Source organism: Musa acuminata, chromosome BXJ1-7 (assembly GCF_036884655.1).
Source record: "Musa acuminata AAA Group cultivar baxijiao chromosome BXJ1-7, Cavendish_Baxijiao_AAA, whole genome shotgun sequence".
NCBI lineage: Eukaryota > Viridiplantae > Streptophyta > Magnoliopsida > Zingiberales > Musaceae > Musa > Musa acuminata.
The window spans coordinates 8,701,178-8,719,993 of record NC_088333.1 but is presented as its reverse complement, the minus strand read 5'-3'; the positions used below and the strand labels follow the sequence as shown (position 1 = coordinate 8,719,993).

Here is an 18,816-nt window from a genome sequence, read left to right as displayed (position 1 = left end):
GAAGGAAACAAAAGCCAAACATCTGGGTCATGACCCAATAATAGGTGGTTTAGACAAAGGTGTAGTGCAAAGGAGAAGCAAAGGAGGTATCAATGCATGTCCCATTCAAATTGCTAGGCATGTGGCTGGCTTACACTGACAAGAACAGAGGTGAAGACTTGAGAACAAGAGTCTAGCAGCTCTAGCTTTAATCATCTGCCACAAGATGGCACAACACTTTGAAGGATGACTGGGCATAAAAGGAAGTTTCTTCATGAGACATGTTCTGCTCAGATGAACACAGACTGTGCAACCCCTTGATGAGTGAGACTAGTACAAAAATAAATGATTGATTGTGATGCAATTCAATCAGGCTACTGGATAGAGATCACAATAATTGGATATGTTGTTTGTCAGCAATGAGCCATTCAGTGAACTAAAGCTAATTTATGATTTCACAGTAATCACTGTTGATGATTCATATCTCCACCAACCAATGCTGCATCTGTATCTTCAAGTGGCCATAACCAAGTCTCTTGAAGTCTGGTGATGAAGAGGCAGAACCAGTTGAGCTTACTTGCCAAGCTAAAAAGGCAGAAGTTTGGACAACTTTGGATGGTCCAAAAGAAGCTATAAAACAGAGCAAGATGACTGTCACCATAGGGCAAGAAGACTCTTTTAACCTTTTTTTGTTTTTCTTTGGAGACTATTGTGAGGCTCCAAGAACAAGGTTGTGTATGTATTTGACTTTTTAGGGCCTGTACTGTTCAATTTATGTGCAGCTCCTCTTTTATTTAAGAAGAACAAAAGAAAAAGTCTTACCTTTGATTGGTCTTCAATTTCTCTCAACCTTTGGTTCAGGAAAACTTGCTCATAAATAAAGTCTATCTATACATACATATACATATATACATATGAACCAATGTAACCTCCATATCTTCTAATCTAGACTCATCCTGCTAACTCAACAGCATGATACATAAGAACCCCATCCACTGTTGACAGTAAATCACATTGGAGCTTTGTCCTACACTAGAAACCTGATCTTGGACCGAAAAAGTAAACAAGGATGAGAGTTTACAGTTCCCCAAAGACACAATATGATTCCTAATCATCAATTCCACAGTCACAGTTCCTCAATGATTTAGTATGTGTCCCAAATTATCATTCCATATGATTTCCAACTATCATGCAGAGAATCTAGCTGCAAGGAAGGAATTGGGAATTCATTGACCCAACTGACAACTACAATCATCAAGCATGTTCCTTGTTGTCATAGAAGCCACTGAATTGCAGCTTACATGGTTCTACACTCCTTATGAAGCTTTTGAAACCTTTAATATTATCATGGGATCATTATATCCCTTACTTCTGTACTAGGCTCCTCTTTAAGCATTGATAGCGCAACTTACACTCCTTGTCATTACAGAGCAGATCAAACACCATCCTCCATTGTTATCGTCAATGTTGATCTTTAAGCACTCATTTATCTGGTACATAGCATCATCCTGATAACGTAGGAAACCTTGCCAACAGCTTGCCTGTTCATATGCCCATGTCTTCAGATAGCTCGATGGGTGCTTGTCCATATGACCTGCACAGAAGCTGTAAATCCTTAAGAGCACAAGCAAATTATTCCAAATGGATGAGTCACCATTAATAGACACCATCTCAACTACAAACTGCACCCAACTATCTTGTTAATTGCTATGAACTTAATCAAACATTTTTCTCCAATTTCAGAAACTGCTTTTAGAAGCCAGTGAGATCTATTTTATACCAGAAAGATCTGAAAAGTACGATAATAAACCATGATGGAAGCCGAGGAAATTTTAGTTGATTGAGTTGGGATCAGTCCAATATGAAGAAACAAGAGGAGCATTCAGATCAGACTTTCTAAAAGATGAAATGATGCTTTCAAAAGAGTCTCCTAATGTACTAATGCAGGAAAAGATGACTGCTACAACACTAATATTATCCATATCAAAGACCAAAAATGATCTCCCCAAACTAGATACGCCAATCAAATGCCCAAGTGATAACACCATTTACAATATATGTCTCCATGCTCAAGCGTATGGCAAACTAATTAACATAACCGTGAACATGAAACCTAGGCATAAGGCCAAAGTACAACACTAGCATCCATGACAACAAGAATATCTGCCATGATGTACGTAGTTTATTTACTATTTGGGGGGGGGATCATTTTGTTATGTCATCTGTACCCTAACACGATTCTTATCTCAAGGCACTTCAATCAAGCATCCAAAAGGAATTTCCATGGGATACTGAAGACCTTGCGCCCATGTGTTTGTGCAGCAAAAGCAACCTGAACCCACAAAGCAAATCATGAAACCCATGTCAGCCAATGGAGATAAGGCAATACCATCATCTGAATCTAGATCATAGGCTTACATCACTTCATATAGGAATTCTAAACTACTCATACTCAGGTAATTCAGACAGAGATCTGAATGTCTCAATGGCCTTCATCATTTGTCCGATTGTTCACATGGGAACTCCCAAGAAATGCTGGGGAGTGCATACTTGCAGCTGAATATCCCTACATATATCATATTGGAAAAACAATGCTCATAAGCTGCAATCTGATCCAACTGCAAATTGAATACAAACAGAATAACTGCATGGTATTTTCCTAATCATTATCCTAGCGCAAGAAAAAGCAGATATCACACCAACATTGTCACAAAGCACCAATATACCGAGGTTCAAAACAACCTAGTTCATCGTGTAACAAGAATTTAGATCGCAGATGTATAGCATCAGAATATACACAATATCAATTTCTTTTTTCTTCATTACAAATTTTAGACCACAGTTATTACCTGATTTAACTGAGTGCTGGCAGGAAATGAATGTTGATGCAAGTCTGAGACAGAAGGATCCTGCAATTCAATTAAGCCATAAGCTAAAGAAAAGGCCAGGATCAAGCAAGCCAAATTTTACCCTCAGTGAACTTACTTGACTAAATTGACTTGAGCCATGAAAACCCTGCTGTTGCGAATAGGATGTCACTGGAACAATCAGGGATGAGCTTGTGGGGGTCTTGGGATCACTCTCACTTGTAATCACCCAATTGTTGCCTTCATTAGAAGACTTAGCATCCTTTTTCCACCTCTTTAAGAAGTACTTACGAGGCAATTCTTTGATGTTTCTGAAGTCGAGCACCTTTAGCACATGACAACATTGAATCCCCACAAACTCAAACTTCTTACAACTGCAGTAGGCAGAACAATCTCGAGAGTCAAATCTAACATAGTGTTCTTTGGGTTTATCGGTGACAGCAACTCTATACTCATATATACTCTCAACCTCACCACAACCAAACAACATAGAATCCATGAACATCTCAAACTCCTTCCTAAATATTTCAAAGACCACAGGTGTATATAGATTTGCAGCTTGTTTGAGCAACTTCGAGGGAGGTATTCTTGGGAAGCTTTGACTAGCATGAAAATCAGCTTGTAACTCTGCATAGCGATGTTCATCCAACACTCTCTCGTATTGCTTAAAAAAGGATAAGAGGTCTAACTGAGGACTCAAGTATTTCTTTAGCACGCTACTCAAGCTTTCATTCTGCAGAGTGCTTTTCATGTCAGCACAATATATGTCTCGACCATAAGGTAAAGCCCATTTGTCCCTGTCCTCAAATAACTTGCCTAACCAGTCATTATTTTTGAGATCATATTTATCCAACATTGCTCTCCATGCTAACATGAATTCCTCCTCTTCCTCGCAATCATAGATACACTTGCTAAAATCTTTTGAAAAGGTTTTTGAACCTTGGAATACATGATTTAGATTTCTAACAGCATTCTGGTAAACATGCCACACACAATGTCGATGATTAGTGCCTGGCCAGACTGAAGCTACTGCACCACTTATTGCCATGGATTGATCTGTCAATATGGTCTTTGGTTGCTTTCCACGCATCCCAATCTTAAAGGTCTCGAATAACCACTTGAAAGAATCTATTGATTCATCATACAGCAATGCAGCACCAAATATAGTTGTTTGTTTATGATGATTCACACCAAGGAATGGTGCCAAGGGCCTACCATATCCATTTATTTTGTAAGTCATGTCCAAGCACACGACATCACCAAAGCAGTTAAAGTCCATTATAGATTTTGAGTCTGCCCAGAAAATGTTAGTCAATCTATCATCCTCATCTACCTGAATAGCATAGAAGAAGGAAGGGTCATCAAGCTGCATGCTCTGCAGATACTTTAGTACAGCTCCAGCATCACCCATCTGCATGGCTTTCATTCGCTTTGATCGGAGGTTATTCTTGTAATCTGCAGGAAGAAACATGACATTTCTAGGGCCGCCAATTGGCCTTGGAGCAGTCTCATTGGTAGATTTTGGAGTTGTCCCAGAATCATCTGACAAATCTGCTTCAGCAGCCTGAAGCTCAATGGTTATCCTTTGAGATCTTAACATGTGTGTTGTTGAAGGTGGTGCTGGCTGATGGTTGTGGTCTGCTATAAATTCTGTTATTCGGTATTTACCACTTGGTGTAATTTTAATGGTCATTCGTGCAGGGCATCCTATTCTTGTTTCTGGCCTGGGCCTCTTTACTTCTTTTGCACCTTTTTTGTCCTTACGAAACCCTTGTCTTGAGCAAACAAAAGTTCTAGATCTAGTAACATTTTCAGATGATTTATCCGAAGAACTTTTTCGCACACTAAAACCAACATGTCCAGCATACTTATTGTAGAACTCATATGCCTTCTCTTCGCTTTCAAATTCCATATCAATTTCCGGCACCAATTTTGCCATTGTGACCTCACTCAAAGGGCCATTTGGGTCAACCATTCTCCTCATTTTACCCTGTTTATGCAAACTCTATAATGGTTCATCAGCTTAGAAAAGAATTTGGGGAGACAGAAACAGATCAAAAACAGTGCATGGACGAGAATGACGCTAAATGCCCATATAATTGAATGCAGTTACTCAAGAACTTCAAGAAACTAGCAGTTCCTAAAAGCTATATAAGTATAAGAGCAAGATACGAGAGACACAATAAGTAGATTAAGATTTGTAAAATGTTGTTGCCCTTGAATATGAAGAAGTTGGCCAGGTGGATCATAGACTGATAAGATAATCCAAGCTATTCTGGAGCAAGAGAAAGTAATTTTGTTGGTAAGACTGGGAGATGTAAGGATGGGTAGCACAGAATAAGAAAATATGAAAAACAGATGACTATTGAAAAGATTTGATAGCCTTCTTTGTTATGTCTTGATCCACACTCTTAAGTCCTGGTATTAGCTTGGTGTCTATTTTATATCATGTTTTACATAATCGATCAATTTCTGTAAGGTTCGATTAATGTAGACTGAGATTGGCTACATTTGCTGCTAAAACTTGTGATTTAATGGGAGGGTACCAGTCTAGTGTCTTAAATTGGTTAAGATTGGACAGGATCAGCCAATCCAAGGATTAAAATCTCAAACCGATGCCAATCTTTTGGAGGTCAGACTGATACAGTATCTTTATGGACCGACGTACTGACATTCAATATGGATTAGTACTGCCTGGACCAAAGAGAAAGGGAGAGAAGAGGGGAGGAGGGGGGAGGAGGAGGAGTAGGCAGAGGAGGTGGCAACCACACATCAGGGGGAATGAGGGGAGAAAGAGTTGAAAAACAAAAGACAGAGAAGAAGAAAAAGTTAAATTAAAGAAAAATAAAAACAAAACAGCTGTTATAAGTTTTTAAAAAAAGATAATCAATACTACATGGTAGGCTTACCGCTTTATTTTCTTCATACTAGTTTGCTTACAGCTTGGTAAACCAAATATCATAAGCTCACTGCATAATACAGTCCATATCGGATCAAACTAGGTAAATTTTCCAGGTTTACCTCTCAATTGGCTGTAGGACCAGTAATATATCGGTCGATACCAACCAGTATACATATTGTATTTTAGTCCTTGAGTCAACCTACTTGAATCAGCTTAGATCAATTAATCATAGATAAATTGACTAATTCCAAGTTGATATTAGGAATTCCCATCAAATAACAACTAGTTCCATATTCTCTTCACAATCCCATTAGAGCCAGGCATAGATCCTCATTCGACTATTAAGAAGAAGAAGAGCAAGAGGAAAAAGAAGAAGAATAACAAGAAAAAGAACATGTGGGAATATGCACATACTTTGGTGCTTATTTTAGTATTATCTACTGAATTATATTATACATAAAACATGTTTAATCGACTTTCGAACACTATTTAATCCATAATATTTTATTTAATAGATCTCCATACTTTCGTTTTCTTAAATGTGGGACATGGATTCTAGATTCTAGCACAGGCTCCAAAACAGCAAAACCAATTCATAAGACTCTTAAACTTAATCATTTTCTCTAGAACTCTGTTATACGATACTAATTTCATCAATTTAACACAGACAACATTAGTTTAGTGTGGTGTACCTTCCTCACTTACTCTAGGTTGATGGTTCGAACTCTCATACTACAAATTGTAGCATTCACAAGTTTCTAGATATCTCAGTTGGTAAGGACTTGGTAAGATTATTGCAAGGTCCTAGTATCAAAACCCATCTTCAACACTTACCTTTGCCAAAAAAAATTAAAATCTGTCAATTTGCAGCTATGCTACTGCTTTTCTTTAGCAATCCATGCATTATCTAGGTTTGTTATGAAGGAATCATAAGTAACATGCAATTTGAGAAGCATATATTGCAATTTCTCATTGAAGTAAATTTCTGCTACGTCTGGCCCCTGTTACTGCTCTGATTAATATTTTTCAACATATATTAATATTAAATTGGAAATCTACTGAATTAGAAGGCTCAATGTTTGAACAACATTATAAACTTGATTGATCCGAGTTATAGATTCTTTCATTTGTTGTTCGTCCTGCTTCAGTTCAACTTATTACCAAAGAATAAATTAACAGTAACCCTCTAGGATGTTTTAAAATAGCCATCCAAATAACTATACTTATCAGGCGCTTATATTCCTGCAAATCATGTCTAGTTTACGGTCTTTCCATGTTGCGTAACATATTAATTAGTCTCCTTGGTCCCCGGGTCCACTCTTCAGAGGTCTGCAATAGCTTTAGCAAGTCATCGTCTTTGGTCCTGCATTATGTGTCTTCAGGATGAGACATATGCAAGCTGTAGGTATAGCCTCATTTGCAAGTTAAATGATGGATACTGGTTAAGAAATTTACAAATGCCAAGTTAGATCTAATATGCATGTGTATATGCCACATCTTTGACGTTCCAACTTGTCAAGAATAATGACACATTATTTATGAAAGTAATATATATATTAGGAAAATATAATGCTGAACCAAAAAGATTATACAAGTATCTAAACTGAAACAGACAAAAGAAAGAATGAGAAAAATTGAATTACCTACCTTTGTCCAAGCAATCCCACATGCATTACAAAGAGTCCTTGGTCCCTCAGGCCCACGGCGCATATGTGGTGTTGCATTTGCACTAATGCCACACCGAAGGCATCTGAGCAAGTTTAATAGACAATTAAGTGATCACACAAGATACGGACATAAGGGCAAAAATCATTCATGTAGAAGATTGTACATTTCTTCTACAAACATGTACAGATTCAGATGCTAGATCTTACTGTTCCTTTCGATGCAATCATGTGCATCTTCATATAAGAGAATATAGCTCATACTGTTATCATGATAACTGAGGAGAAGAAAAGATAAACATGCATGAAAATTTGCAACATCATAGTTTGTTCTGCCAACTGCTGTTTTCTTGCAGAGAACCAAGTTATACAGAAGCAATATAAAAGTGACCAGAGATATAATAGATACAATAGTGAAAGTATCAGATGGCTGTCACACAGCTAGTCACACTACAATATTGCCAGACACACATCATCTAGCACCACTTGCTTTATTGTCAGGTTTCTTTGTCTTGCAATAACTGCTAGCCTAGAAATCTTTGTGTCCTAGTAGGTTTCTCTCACCGGAAGGTATCCTAGCCAAGAACTTAAATATTTCAGGCCAGTTGCAACTCATACAATCCTTTCAAAATCTGCTGGATGATACCTTGATCCAGTGAATCAATTCTTACAGATGAAAAGAAAGATAATTCTTTCTTATCACAACCATATAATGAACATCTAAGAAACACATATACTGGGTACATCTGATAAGACGCTCGTAAGATTTTTATTGGATATGTGTCGGATTCAAAATACAACAATGGTAATCAGTCAGTCAACAAAAGAATCTTCTTCAAGAGTTTGAGTGACTAGAACCAATAAAATGTCTTCTACTCCTAGGAAATGTTTGGAACAGACAACTTTGTTTGACACTTTGTCAGCTGTTGTAGTGCCCAAAAGGAACAAACATCACTCTTAAGCATCCATTTTTTTATAATTATTAAAAGGACAGGATAGTTTCAGAAATACTTAACAATACTTAGTGTACAATTCTTGGTAGAATTTTAATTCACTTAGATGTTGATCGTTTATATCTTTTGTATTAAACATTAATCTGAAAATAAACTGATGATCTTACTGCAGCAATAAAAACAATTGATATCTTATGATCTTATCTATATTGTTGAAGTAATTATTATGAGAGAAGTTTCCTTCATGATGAATAGCTTCAGCTTGCTACTTAAACCTGTTATTATTCATTGACACACCAGATATGTTGCATTGCGTCCTATTTTTTAAAGATTTTGCACATCATGTATAGATTTCGTCGACATAAATTTAGCAAAAACAATTACCCATGCAGTTCAAGAATATTTTACTTAGCCTCCGTCTTAGTTACCATGAAACTAGTAAACACCTCTATATAAATTAAATTAAAAGTCAATGCAGATCTCCAAGAAAAAGGGCGAAAAAAAAGAGGAAAAGAAACAAGAACTGTATTCAACAAATCCGGCAAACATGTACAACAACTGGATTACGAGACAAGTTTCCTTGCAAGATCAACAGTCATTAACTGGGTCCATCTACCAGGTTCAAAATCTTGAACAACTTTATTTTTCTACTATTTCATCAAGAATAAAAAATAAAAAGAAGCTCCGAAAGGCCAGATATTTTACGCACCTGGGAGGACCCTCGGAACCATCGTTGCCGGTACCGTCGTGTACGACAAGATCCTGCTCTTGCTCGAACTGCATCTGCAGATCACCGTCGCCTCCGCTCCACTCGCCACCGTGTTAGGGGTTCACCAGTGCGCCCGACTCATCTCACCCCTCCCTCATACTAGCCATTTCTACGTAAGAAAATGGGGGAAATAAAGGTCTTTTTACCTACAAGAATTGGGGAAAAACGTCGCACGACAAAATTTCTACAGAGAATCGAACTCGCAAGCCCTAACTGAATCTTCATACGACGTAAAACGCTTCGATCCGTCGAAATTAGGGTTTCTTTTTTGGTCCAAAAACCCTGAGGAGGCGGAAGAGGCGGAGGGGGTCGAAATGGATCAGCTGAGAAGCGTCGGTTAGCGAGACGCCAAACCCACAGCGATGAGATGCCTCGGCGGCTGACACGCGGCACGGCACACTTAATAAAGCACTCTGTCGAGTTAGTTATCGACACCTGTCCATTGCCAAATATTGCTACGTATTTAATTTATTAGAAAATTAAAATCTCGATCAGTTCCCTCCAAGAAAGGGCACTCCCAATGCAAGATATTTATATACCATTATGAGAATTAACTATGTCCGTGGCATAGTCTGACTCGAATACCATTGGACGTGTCTTTGGACCCAAGTCCGCGTCATAACGCGGCGCTGCTGCCCCTCCCACAAATAAGTTTAGGACACTCATATCATGTAAACCCAAAGTGGATCTTGATCGAAGTAACACGTGGCACTAATCAGGACGTTTAGGAATAGTGGGTTTCGGTTTGGGTGTGGAGAGAAATATTAAAGATGGGCACGTAATCGCGCACGTTGCGAACTTTCTTTCGCACACCTTGCCGCGGCGTTGCTCGTGTCTTGGGTCGGACCACGCCCGCCTCGCGAGTCCACGCGGTCCACCTCAGCGATTGCCAGGCCCTCAGCGTCTTGTAGCTTAAATGCCGCACCCCGCTCTTCCCGTCCCGTCCTCAGTGTGTCGGATTGGAGCAAAAGCAAGAGACCGGGAAGACAGGAGGCGGCCACGTGTCAGCACCCCACCAACTATGAAGCCGGAGGGGGGGAAGGCGGCGGCGGGGGAGAGCGAGCGGGGCGGCGAGGTTAGGTACCTGGGGGTGCGGAAGCGGCGGTGGGGGAAGTGGGTGTCGGAGATCCGCCTGCCGCGGAGCCGGGAAAGGATCTGGCTGGGGTCGTACGACGCCCCCGAGAAGGCGGCCCGGGCGTTCGACGCCGCCGCCTTCTTCCTCCGCGGCGACGCCGCCCGCGTCAACTTCCCCGACCAGCTACCCAGGGACGGCCCCGCCGGGGGGGCGCTCTCCCACGACCAGATCCAGGCCGCGGCCGCCCGCCACGCCAACGGGACTCCGCCGGCGGCCTCGGCGTCGGGGGCTTCGGACGGTATCGTGACGGACGAGAACCAGGAGCTCGACGAGTCGTTCGTCAGGTTCATGGCGATGGACGACAATGCGGACTTCCCGTTGCTCTACGAGGACTTCTTGTACGGGGTTTTCCCTGCGGCCGGAGCGCCGATGCCGCCTCAGGACGGTACCGCCGGCATCGACGAACACGATGGGAATGAGGTTTTTGATGAATTCCCTGCGCTTTGGAGCTTCTGAGGAGGAGGAGGAGGAGGAAGAAGAAGAAGACAGTCCGAGGAATTAACAATTTGACTTCATTACTTTTCTTTTTCTGCATGCCTTCAGCTGGGAATTATTGGACCAGCTTGGCAGCAGTGGATTTCACACGCGCACACACACTTTTCTCGCTCGGCTCTCTCTGTCTCTCTTTTTTTTTTTGGGAAGTAAATCCATGTCGCAATGGTTTCCTATTGTAAGGGGGCAGTGAAGCTGAGTCGTCGTTTCCGTAATAAAAGAGGGAAAAGGTTCAGCTACAATTAAAAATGTCTGAATCAAGTGAGAGTCACGTGTCCAGATAGACCCAAGAACACCTTTTCCTTTCTCACACACCATCACGCCGTCAGTGTTAGAATGGGAGGAAGATTCATCAATTATTAGCTTTGGGTGCAAGCTTTCCTTTTGGCTCGTCGTTCTCCTCCTATATATTTGAATCGTCTTCTTACGTTACCATTCCTGGTTTGCAGTGTACGCACGTGCTCACTCGTGCTGTTATCTTCCTGTAGCTGATGTAAAACTTGGTGACTCGCAGGCATCCTTCGAAGTATCCAAATATATTCTTGGCAACGCCATCATTGGTTTCATGCTGTGTAACTGTAACTCCACAGATTCGATTGCAGAATTTTGTGTACTTGAAAGTGTTGACTGTGCCGCCTTATAAGACTTGGCTTCACTGAATCATGATGCATATCCTAACCCACAGCAAAATGGGGTTTTCGGGAGGAAGAAAAGGGGATAAGTAGCACGATCAAGTAACATCGCTGCACAAGCGATGAATAAAATGGTTGCCATACATCCGAAAGCAAGCCTTCATTGACTCTCGCGTGCGAGTGATGTAGATATGGAACCGACATGGACTTTATCCCATACCGGATTGGATCGTAGTGTAAAGTTCAAAGGTAGCTCGTCAATGAGCTTTTTCCAAAATGTCTTGATCAAATGTACCAAAATGCAGATATCAGATTGGATTCTGATCGAATAGATATCACACATACAAACTCGTGTGCTTGACTTCATAAACATACATATTAATTCTGATGATTTACAGTAATTATTTAGATATGCTTGGTGTTCACAGATGCAATTCACATTGCAATAGGTCATGGCCCAGACATTGTGCTACAAATAGTGCACATCAGAAAGAATATAGAGGGTTGACAACAGAGACATTTTTATATGGCATATAGTTATGGCTACACCATGCAGCAAGTAACCATAGTAAAGAAGAAGAAAATACATGAAAGGTTCCCCGGACAATTTTATCGACCCACTCCACATGTCCACAAAATATGCTAACAATGATAACACAAGTAGGGGGGACAGATATGCTGATTTGAAAAGATGTAGAAGATAAGGAAAATACATATTCACTTAGTCCTTTGGTAGTAAATGAGCTGCTTTGAAGCACTAGCATTTTGGATTCGTCATCGTGGATGGCCTGGCTGGCCCTCACAATCATCCCCGTGGAAGCTTGGCTTAGGGCTTGTTGACCTTGAGCATGCATCATTCTCTGGCTTGTTTCAATCTTGCTCGATGACAGTGACACGGTGATTGATGGACATATTGGTTGACGATAGACCAAGAAATACGGCAGCAGCAACAGCGGTGGTGGTGCCAGTGGTGCCAGCGGGTAGAGGAAGCATCCTGAAGGCAGACCCAAGGGAAGTTGTTTTGCTACCCGAAGAACAGTGAAAACATAAAACAGTAAGAACACTAATCCAATAAAAAGACAAGAAAACAATTTAATTAGAATTGATGATGTTTCCTTCAACAGATCTCATTAGCAATACCATGGGCACGCCAACATGATATCTATGATTATTACGAATTAGTTATAACACCAAGCCACAGTTGAAAAGGTTATGTTGATCGATCGTCAATGAGTTATGTGTGACGACACAATCTGTTATCCGACACGATTCATCGGGGTTAAGTGTGACACTATATGTGAAACTATCCCGTCACATTGTGGTCATAGTCAATACATAAGATTGATTTTTGAAAGTGTTATATACTTCTAGTACTATGCTATCTAATAAATTGTGATATCTGCAACCCTATTAGACAAATACATGGTATTTTAATCATCTGATATGCTTGATATTCTGATTAATACACTCATCAATTTAATCATCTGATTTTGGTAAGTGTGATACTATATTTATAAACATATTATGGTTAATTTTTCTAGTATAAAAATATTAAACATTTAAAAAACAATATTTATAAGGAGAATACTATTATAAATTAGAAAGAACAAACAATCACAAGAAAAGCCTTAAATGCTAACATCAACCTCAATATAGCTGTAAATAAGCATATACATACCCAAATAACAAAAATAAAAAAGGGAGAATATCCAGGAAGCTAAAGACCACTTAATCATCTGATAATGTGCTATTAACACACGAAGAATTAAAAACTTCTTAATAACTTTCACCTAAATGATTTTATTAGAATTTAGCTGATACATGAAATAAGCCATCCAAAACAACATGTACTGTATGAAAACTAAAAGATCTGAAATGTTGAATCATAGAAACCACAACTATCATTTATCTAAGCACGCTATTAGAAGTAAACAAAATCTCCAGTATTGGTAGGAAGAACCAGAAAAGGACAATAAAATGCTTGCAAAAACAAAGGAAGAAAAAGAAAGATCAAGCTGCCGGGTAGCAAACACAAACAAAGAACCAAAAGCAAGAGAACAAACGGTACTTCGCAAAAAAAAATGCATTTTTTTGGTATACCGCAGATAAGTCCAGGAAAAGCAAGAGAACACAAATTCATCAGCACCAACAAACACCCAGGAAAACTACATTCGAAAACTCCACAATTCTAAAAACACAACCATCCAAAAGGGAAATTCCGAGCGAGACAAATGATTCAGAAGGGCGATACGAACCAAACCTGAGAAGTGACCAACAGACCGGGGCAGGGCTAAATCGACTGCTGCTGATGCACGATGCATGGTTCCTCGCCCTAGAGTTCTTCCGACAATCTGCGAATTGATCGGATCGAAGGAGCCCAGCTTTAGGGCTTTAGGAAGAGGGGGCAAAAACAGAGGGAATTGGGCCGTGAACAGCTAAAGAGAGTATTAAGCCGCGCTGGTCCTCAATGCATGGGGTTATTGTTGGCATTCTCTATCTAATTGTGAACTCGCAATTGTTGGGCAGCTAAGTTATTCAGCACATTCGTAAAAATATATCAAATGAAATTTTAATTCTTAATTTTTTTATTAATAGATCTATCGCATTACCATCAAGCTAATATTTTAGATGTTATTATGTTATTTGATGATGCTTATGAATCACTTTTTAAATGTTATATGAGTAAATATTTGCACTAGGAGTGTAAGAATATATTCTTTTAATATGTAAAGCCTTAGTAAATAAATCAATAACCAATACTATTAAATTTAATTTTTTAATTAACATTAGTTGTTTCGTAATCTCGCTATCGATGTCACTAGTATAGTGCATTCCTTTTCAACAACCACATCCGCTAGTGTTACGATACTATTATTTGCCACTATCATAGCTTTCAATCGTTACCATCAATCTCGCCCGTGGGATAAGCACGCAGTCGAGTTCCATCGCTATGGCCTTACATCCATTCGTTGTTGTTGTGCTCTTGCTAATAGTAGCAACCGTCTTAATAAGGTTGTTGCCTCCTCTATCACTATCCTAAATAGAGTTAGCATCATCGTAGTAGGTGTAGTCACTACCCAATGCAACAATCATCACATGCTTTGCCACCGTTCAAGGCCAATAACTTTCTATAACCTCCTCCTACAGGCACTCATGCCACGAACTTAGTTGGTTTTGCCTAAGTCGTGTGGCACTCTTGCGTGTCTATCCGCAAAGGTCAGCCTCCTCGAAGCCTCTCATGTCCCTTAGGACCCACAAAAGAGAGAACGGGTTAGAGAAAACGCCTCATTCGAGATCCACAAGCAAACATTTCCGAAAACACTTCATAAACAATACAAATTACAAACAGACTTTATAAGCTCTGAACAGTTGTATAACAAAGGGTCAAAATGATCCATTATAGACTGAAAATCTCTCACATGTGTTCATATGACACAACCTTTCATTTACAAGCGTAAAGCAGCCACCAATCCAACTAAAATGGGACTATTAAGCTTTCGGTTGTCCCTCTACATGCTGTACAAAGCATAAACATACAAAAAGATACGGACATACATAAGCATTACATCAAACATCTTGTTTAGAAGTTTATCCGTGATATTCTCCCCCACTTATTCCTTCGACGTCCTCGTCGAAGCCTTTGTCGATACTGCAACTCTTCGCCTTTGCTGAGTCTTCAATCTTCTGCTCCAACTGCAATGCGTCTCTTGGCTCCCAACTGCTCTCCGTTGCTATTTTTGAGTAGTCGAGCCTTTGATCTGCTATGCTGCTTCAACTCGCCAATGACTCTGACTCTAGTGTGGGGTTGGCTGAGTTGTGTTGATCCCTGTTGGTTCCTGCGGATCCTCTGTTGGGAAATCATGGGGGGCGACATCATATGCGCAGCGGAAGAACAAGAAAAAAAAAATCCCCGATTCCCAAAAAGATGTTCATCGTCGTGCGAAGATTGGTGCGTAAAAAATCCGCAAAACACAAAACTGTGTATAGAGATTGTGTTACCTAGGGAGATCGTATATCCATGTTTCCTTGTAGATCCTTAGGAGAGGGTGAAGGAGGTCAAGCGTCCTCCTCTCTAGCGGTGATCCACACAGCAGGGTTGCGACGACGCTCCTCAAAACTCTAGGCCTACTCTGAGGTGGAGAGGGAGAGGAGAATAGGAAGGGCAAGCAAAGACTCTAGCCTATGAGGCTGTGAATCCCTCCTATTTATAGAGATCCCGTGTCAAAAACCTAATGGGTCCTTCCCTAGTGGGTATTGGATCTGCATCCAATAAGACAAGGGCTCCGTCGGATATCTCATATCCGAACCTCTACTCATCGCAATGCCTACCATATGTGTGTGACCCTCTAGGCCCAATATCGAGCTGGCCGTGAGTCATACCTGTCAGAACTCCTTCTAACTCAGTGAATCATTATCTCTGTAATAATTCACTCGACTCATCGACTACGGACGTACTAGGCCACTACGCCGTAGTCCCCAGACGATACAGGGGAATCCAATCCATTGGACCTGTTTGTCCTTAGTTACCATGTACCTATAGTCCCTTATCCATCTAATATCCCAAAGACCGTATATCGAGCATGGTGCTGTCAGACCTATACTGTTTCTACTCGAGTCTCGCTCTAATCGGATTCTCCCAGAGAACTCTTTCTCTCTAAACTCGAATGACCCTGGCCAGAGATTTGTCTGAGCAAGAACACATGGGATATTCCTCTCATGACGCCGAGAGTGGATGATCCTTTGTCGACACTCAATAGCCCTCGTAAGGTCGACTACCACTCCCAATGACCAGCTGTACTAGATCTGGGACAGCCAAACCTATAAGTTTGGTATCAAAGAGTGGAGCACTCATACAGGACATCCTTGGTATCTCAAGTCTAAGGACCAGATACACCACTAGGACTACGGAATCGCTGTCTAACAATAAGGCATCATCAACCATCCAGCATTCCGTAAGCGGATCAATCAGTGAACTCATTCTCCAATGAGCACATGTACTGTATCCCTAGTGTCCCTACACGAGCAGCTATGAGACCAGCTGCATCCATCATATGGACGGGTATACAGCACACCAGTCTATTCGGTTATCACGATGTCCCTCTCGAGTAACATATGACCGGGATTATTTAGGATATGTGTTTAAAGGTGAATCGATCTCATTATCGTGATCTCATCACGATCCGATTCCCATTGCACAAATCCAAGGACATCACAATATATATATGCATTTATGCAATAGTTATAAAGTGATATACGCCAAAATATAATAAGCAAAAAGATTCTGTATCAAGTCACACGTGCCATCACTCACGTGATTGGCTTGCTGGGCACCTATGACTAGCAATCTCCCACTTGACCTAAAGCCAATCACCTATGTGTCTGATCCCCATCAGACTCCTGTGACGCTCAAAGACAATCTGAGATAATGGCTTTGTCAGTGGATCTGCAATGTTATCTTCGGATGGAACTCTTTCCACTGCTACATCTCCTCGGGTTATGATCTCTCTAATAAGCTAGAACCTCCTCAGAACACTTCTGATGAGACCCGGGTTCCCTTATTTGAGTAATCGCCCCATAGTTGTCGCAATATAAGGAGGTAGACTTCTCGCTATTCGAAACGACTCCTAAATCTGTGATGAACATCTTCACCCAGACTCCCTCCTTTACTACATCTAATGCAGTAATGTACTCCGCCTCTGTGGTCGAGTCAGTAGTGGTATCTTGCTGGAACTCTTCCAGCACACTGCTCCTCCATTCAAGGTGTACACATACCTTGAATTCGACTTGCTATCATTGACATCAGACTGAAAACTTGAGTCCGTGTAGCCTTCAACCTTAAGGCTATTACCTCCATATACTAGTAAAAGATCCTTAGTCCTTCTCAAGTACTTAAGGATACACTTTACTGCTTTCCAGTGCTCCAAGCCTGGATCCGCCTGATACCTGCTCGTGACACTCAGAGCATGCGCTATATCAGGCCTAGTACATAGCATGACATACATGATATACCATATTGCTGAGGCATAGGGTATCATATCCATGTTCGCCCTTTCTTAGAATTTTCAATGCCAAACCTTTTGACAATGGTTTCTATGTACCTGGACTGGGACAAGCCAAGCATCCTCTTGGATTTATCTCTATATATTCTAATCCCCAAGATATAGGATGCTTCCCCTAAGTCCTTTATGGAGAAGTGTCTAGACAACCAAGTATTTACTGTGGATAGCATTCCTACGTCATTCCCAATGATGAGGATGTCATCCACATATAACACCAAAAAGGTGATAGCGCTCCCACTTACCTTTCTGTATACACAAGGCTCATCTTCGTTCTTAACGAAGTCATAAGATCTTATTGCCTCATCAAATCTTATGTTCCAACTTCGGGAAGCTTGCTTTAGTCCATAAATGGATCTAAGCAACCTACACACCTTATCTGGGCAGTTCTTGGACACGAATCCCTCAGGTTGTATCACATACACCTCCTCCTCGAGGTTCCCATTGAGGAATGTGATTTTCACATCCATCTGCCAGATCTCATAATCATAGTGTGCTGCAATAGCCAATAGAATTCTAATGGATTTTAGCATCGCTACGGGTGAGAAGGTTTCGTCGTAGTCAACACATTGCCTTTGACGATACCCTTTAGCCACTAGCCTTGCTTTATAAGTCTCTACCTTTCCATCTACTCCGATCTTTTTCTTAAAGATCCATTTGCAACCGATGGGTACAATACCTTCGGGCACATCAACTAGGTTCCAAACCTTATTGGAGTACATAGAATCCATCTCAGAATTCATGGCTTCTTGCCACTCCCCGTAGTCTATACTCATAATAGCCTCCTCGTAGGTCTGAGGATCAATATCCTCAGCATCCTTTCCTCTAATATGTCCCACATATCTCTCAGGAGGATGAGATACTCTATCAGACCTGCGTAAAGTTGAAACTTGTGTATTAGGTACCTGAACAGACTCGGGCTGTAGAGTGGTGCTTGAGGTTGGTTCTCTAACTTCGCTCAACTCTATCATTCTCCCACTATCTCCGCCAAGAATGTGTTCCTTCTCAAGGAACACTGCTCTCTTAGCTACAAAGACCTTTTTGTCCTCGGGATGATAGAAGTAATACCCACAAGTTTCCTTGGGGTACCCCACAAATATGCATCGCTCTGTCCTTGATTCTAACTTATCGGGGTTGTGTCTTTTAACGTGGGCTGGGCAGCCCCAAATCTTAACAACCTTAAGATCAGGCTTCTTCCCTTTCCATATCTCATATGGTGTAGACACTACCGACTTAGTTGGAACTCTGTTCAGAAGGTAAGCTGCGGTTTCTAAGGCATATCCCCAGAATGAGATGGGTAGGTCAGCGAAACTCATCATGGACCGTACCATATCTAATAAAGTACGATTTCTCCTTTCAGAGACACC

The 18,816-nt window shown here is 40.8% G+C and overlaps 2 protein-coding genes and 1 long non-coding RNA gene across 10 annotated transcripts; 1 reads left to right on the top strand and 2 right to left on the bottom strand.

The window, feature by feature from the left end:
- Positions 1-1,184: 1,184 nt before the first annotated feature.
- On the bottom strand, positions 1,185-9,507 carry LOC135583171 (protein FAR1-RELATED SEQUENCE 5-like). 8 transcript variants are annotated; one of them, XM_065191685.1, is made up of 8 exons: positions 9,349-9,507; positions 9,075-9,243; positions 7,396-7,498; positions 2,965-4,851; positions 2,829-2,888; positions 2,398-2,545; positions 2,208-2,311; positions 1,185-1,584 (listed from the first exon to the last, which is right to left on the bottom strand). In XM_065191685.1, exons 2-6 carry the CDS (start codon positions 9,146-9,148, stop codon positions 2,462-2,464), a joined length of 2,208 nt encoding a protein of 735 aa, XP_065047757.1. In that variant the 5' UTR covers positions 9,149-9,243; positions 9,349-9,507; the 3' UTR covers positions 1,185-1,584; positions 2,208-2,311; positions 2,398-2,461. The 8 variants fall into 8 exon arrangements, with proteins under 8 accessions (XP_065047757.1, XP_065047756.1, XP_065047761.1 ...); XM_065191684.1 differs by having other exon boundaries at positions 1,185-1,573; XM_065191689.1 differs by having other exon boundaries at positions 2,432-2,545.
- Positions 9,508-10,050: 543 nt separating this feature from the next.
- On the top strand, positions 10,051-10,725 carry LOC135680126 (ethylene-responsive transcription factor ERF017-like). The gene has a single exon (XM_065194113.1). The coding sequence runs from the start codon at positions 10,051-10,053 to the stop codon at positions 10,723-10,725; it is 675 nt and encodes a 224-aa protein (XP_065050185.1).
- A 1,172-nt stretch (positions 10,726-11,897) lies between these two features.
- On the bottom strand, positions 11,898-13,842 carry LOC135679906 (uncharacterized). The gene is made up of 2 exons (XR_010515360.1): positions 13,649-13,842; positions 11,898-12,417 (listed from the first exon to the last, which is right to left on the bottom strand). It is a non-coding gene; the product is annotated as an uncharacterized LOC135679906 (long non-coding RNA).
- Positions 13,843-18,816: the final 4,974 nt, after the last annotated feature.

What these genes read in the sequence shown, in the direction of transcription:
- LOC135680126 (XM_065194113.1), top strand. Translation starts at nt 10,051, where the DNA reads ATGCCGCACCCCGCTCTTCCCGTCCCGTCCTCAGTGTGTCGGATTGGA.
- LOC135583171 (XM_065191682.1), bottom strand. Translation starts at nt 9,148, where the DNA reads ATGCAGTTCGAGCAAGAGCAGGATCTTGTCGTACACGACGGTACCGGC. An exon ending in GTGGGATTGCTTGGACAAAG is followed by an intron (nt 4,852 to 7,395) that starts GTAGGTAATTCA and finishes GAACCATTATAG; the next exon opens with AGTTTGCATAAACAGGGTAA. An exon ending in GCTCAAGTCAATTTAGTCAA is followed by an intron (nt 2,889 to 2,964) that starts GTAAGTTCACTG and finishes ATTGAATTGCAG; the next exon opens with GATCCTTCTGTCTCAGACTT.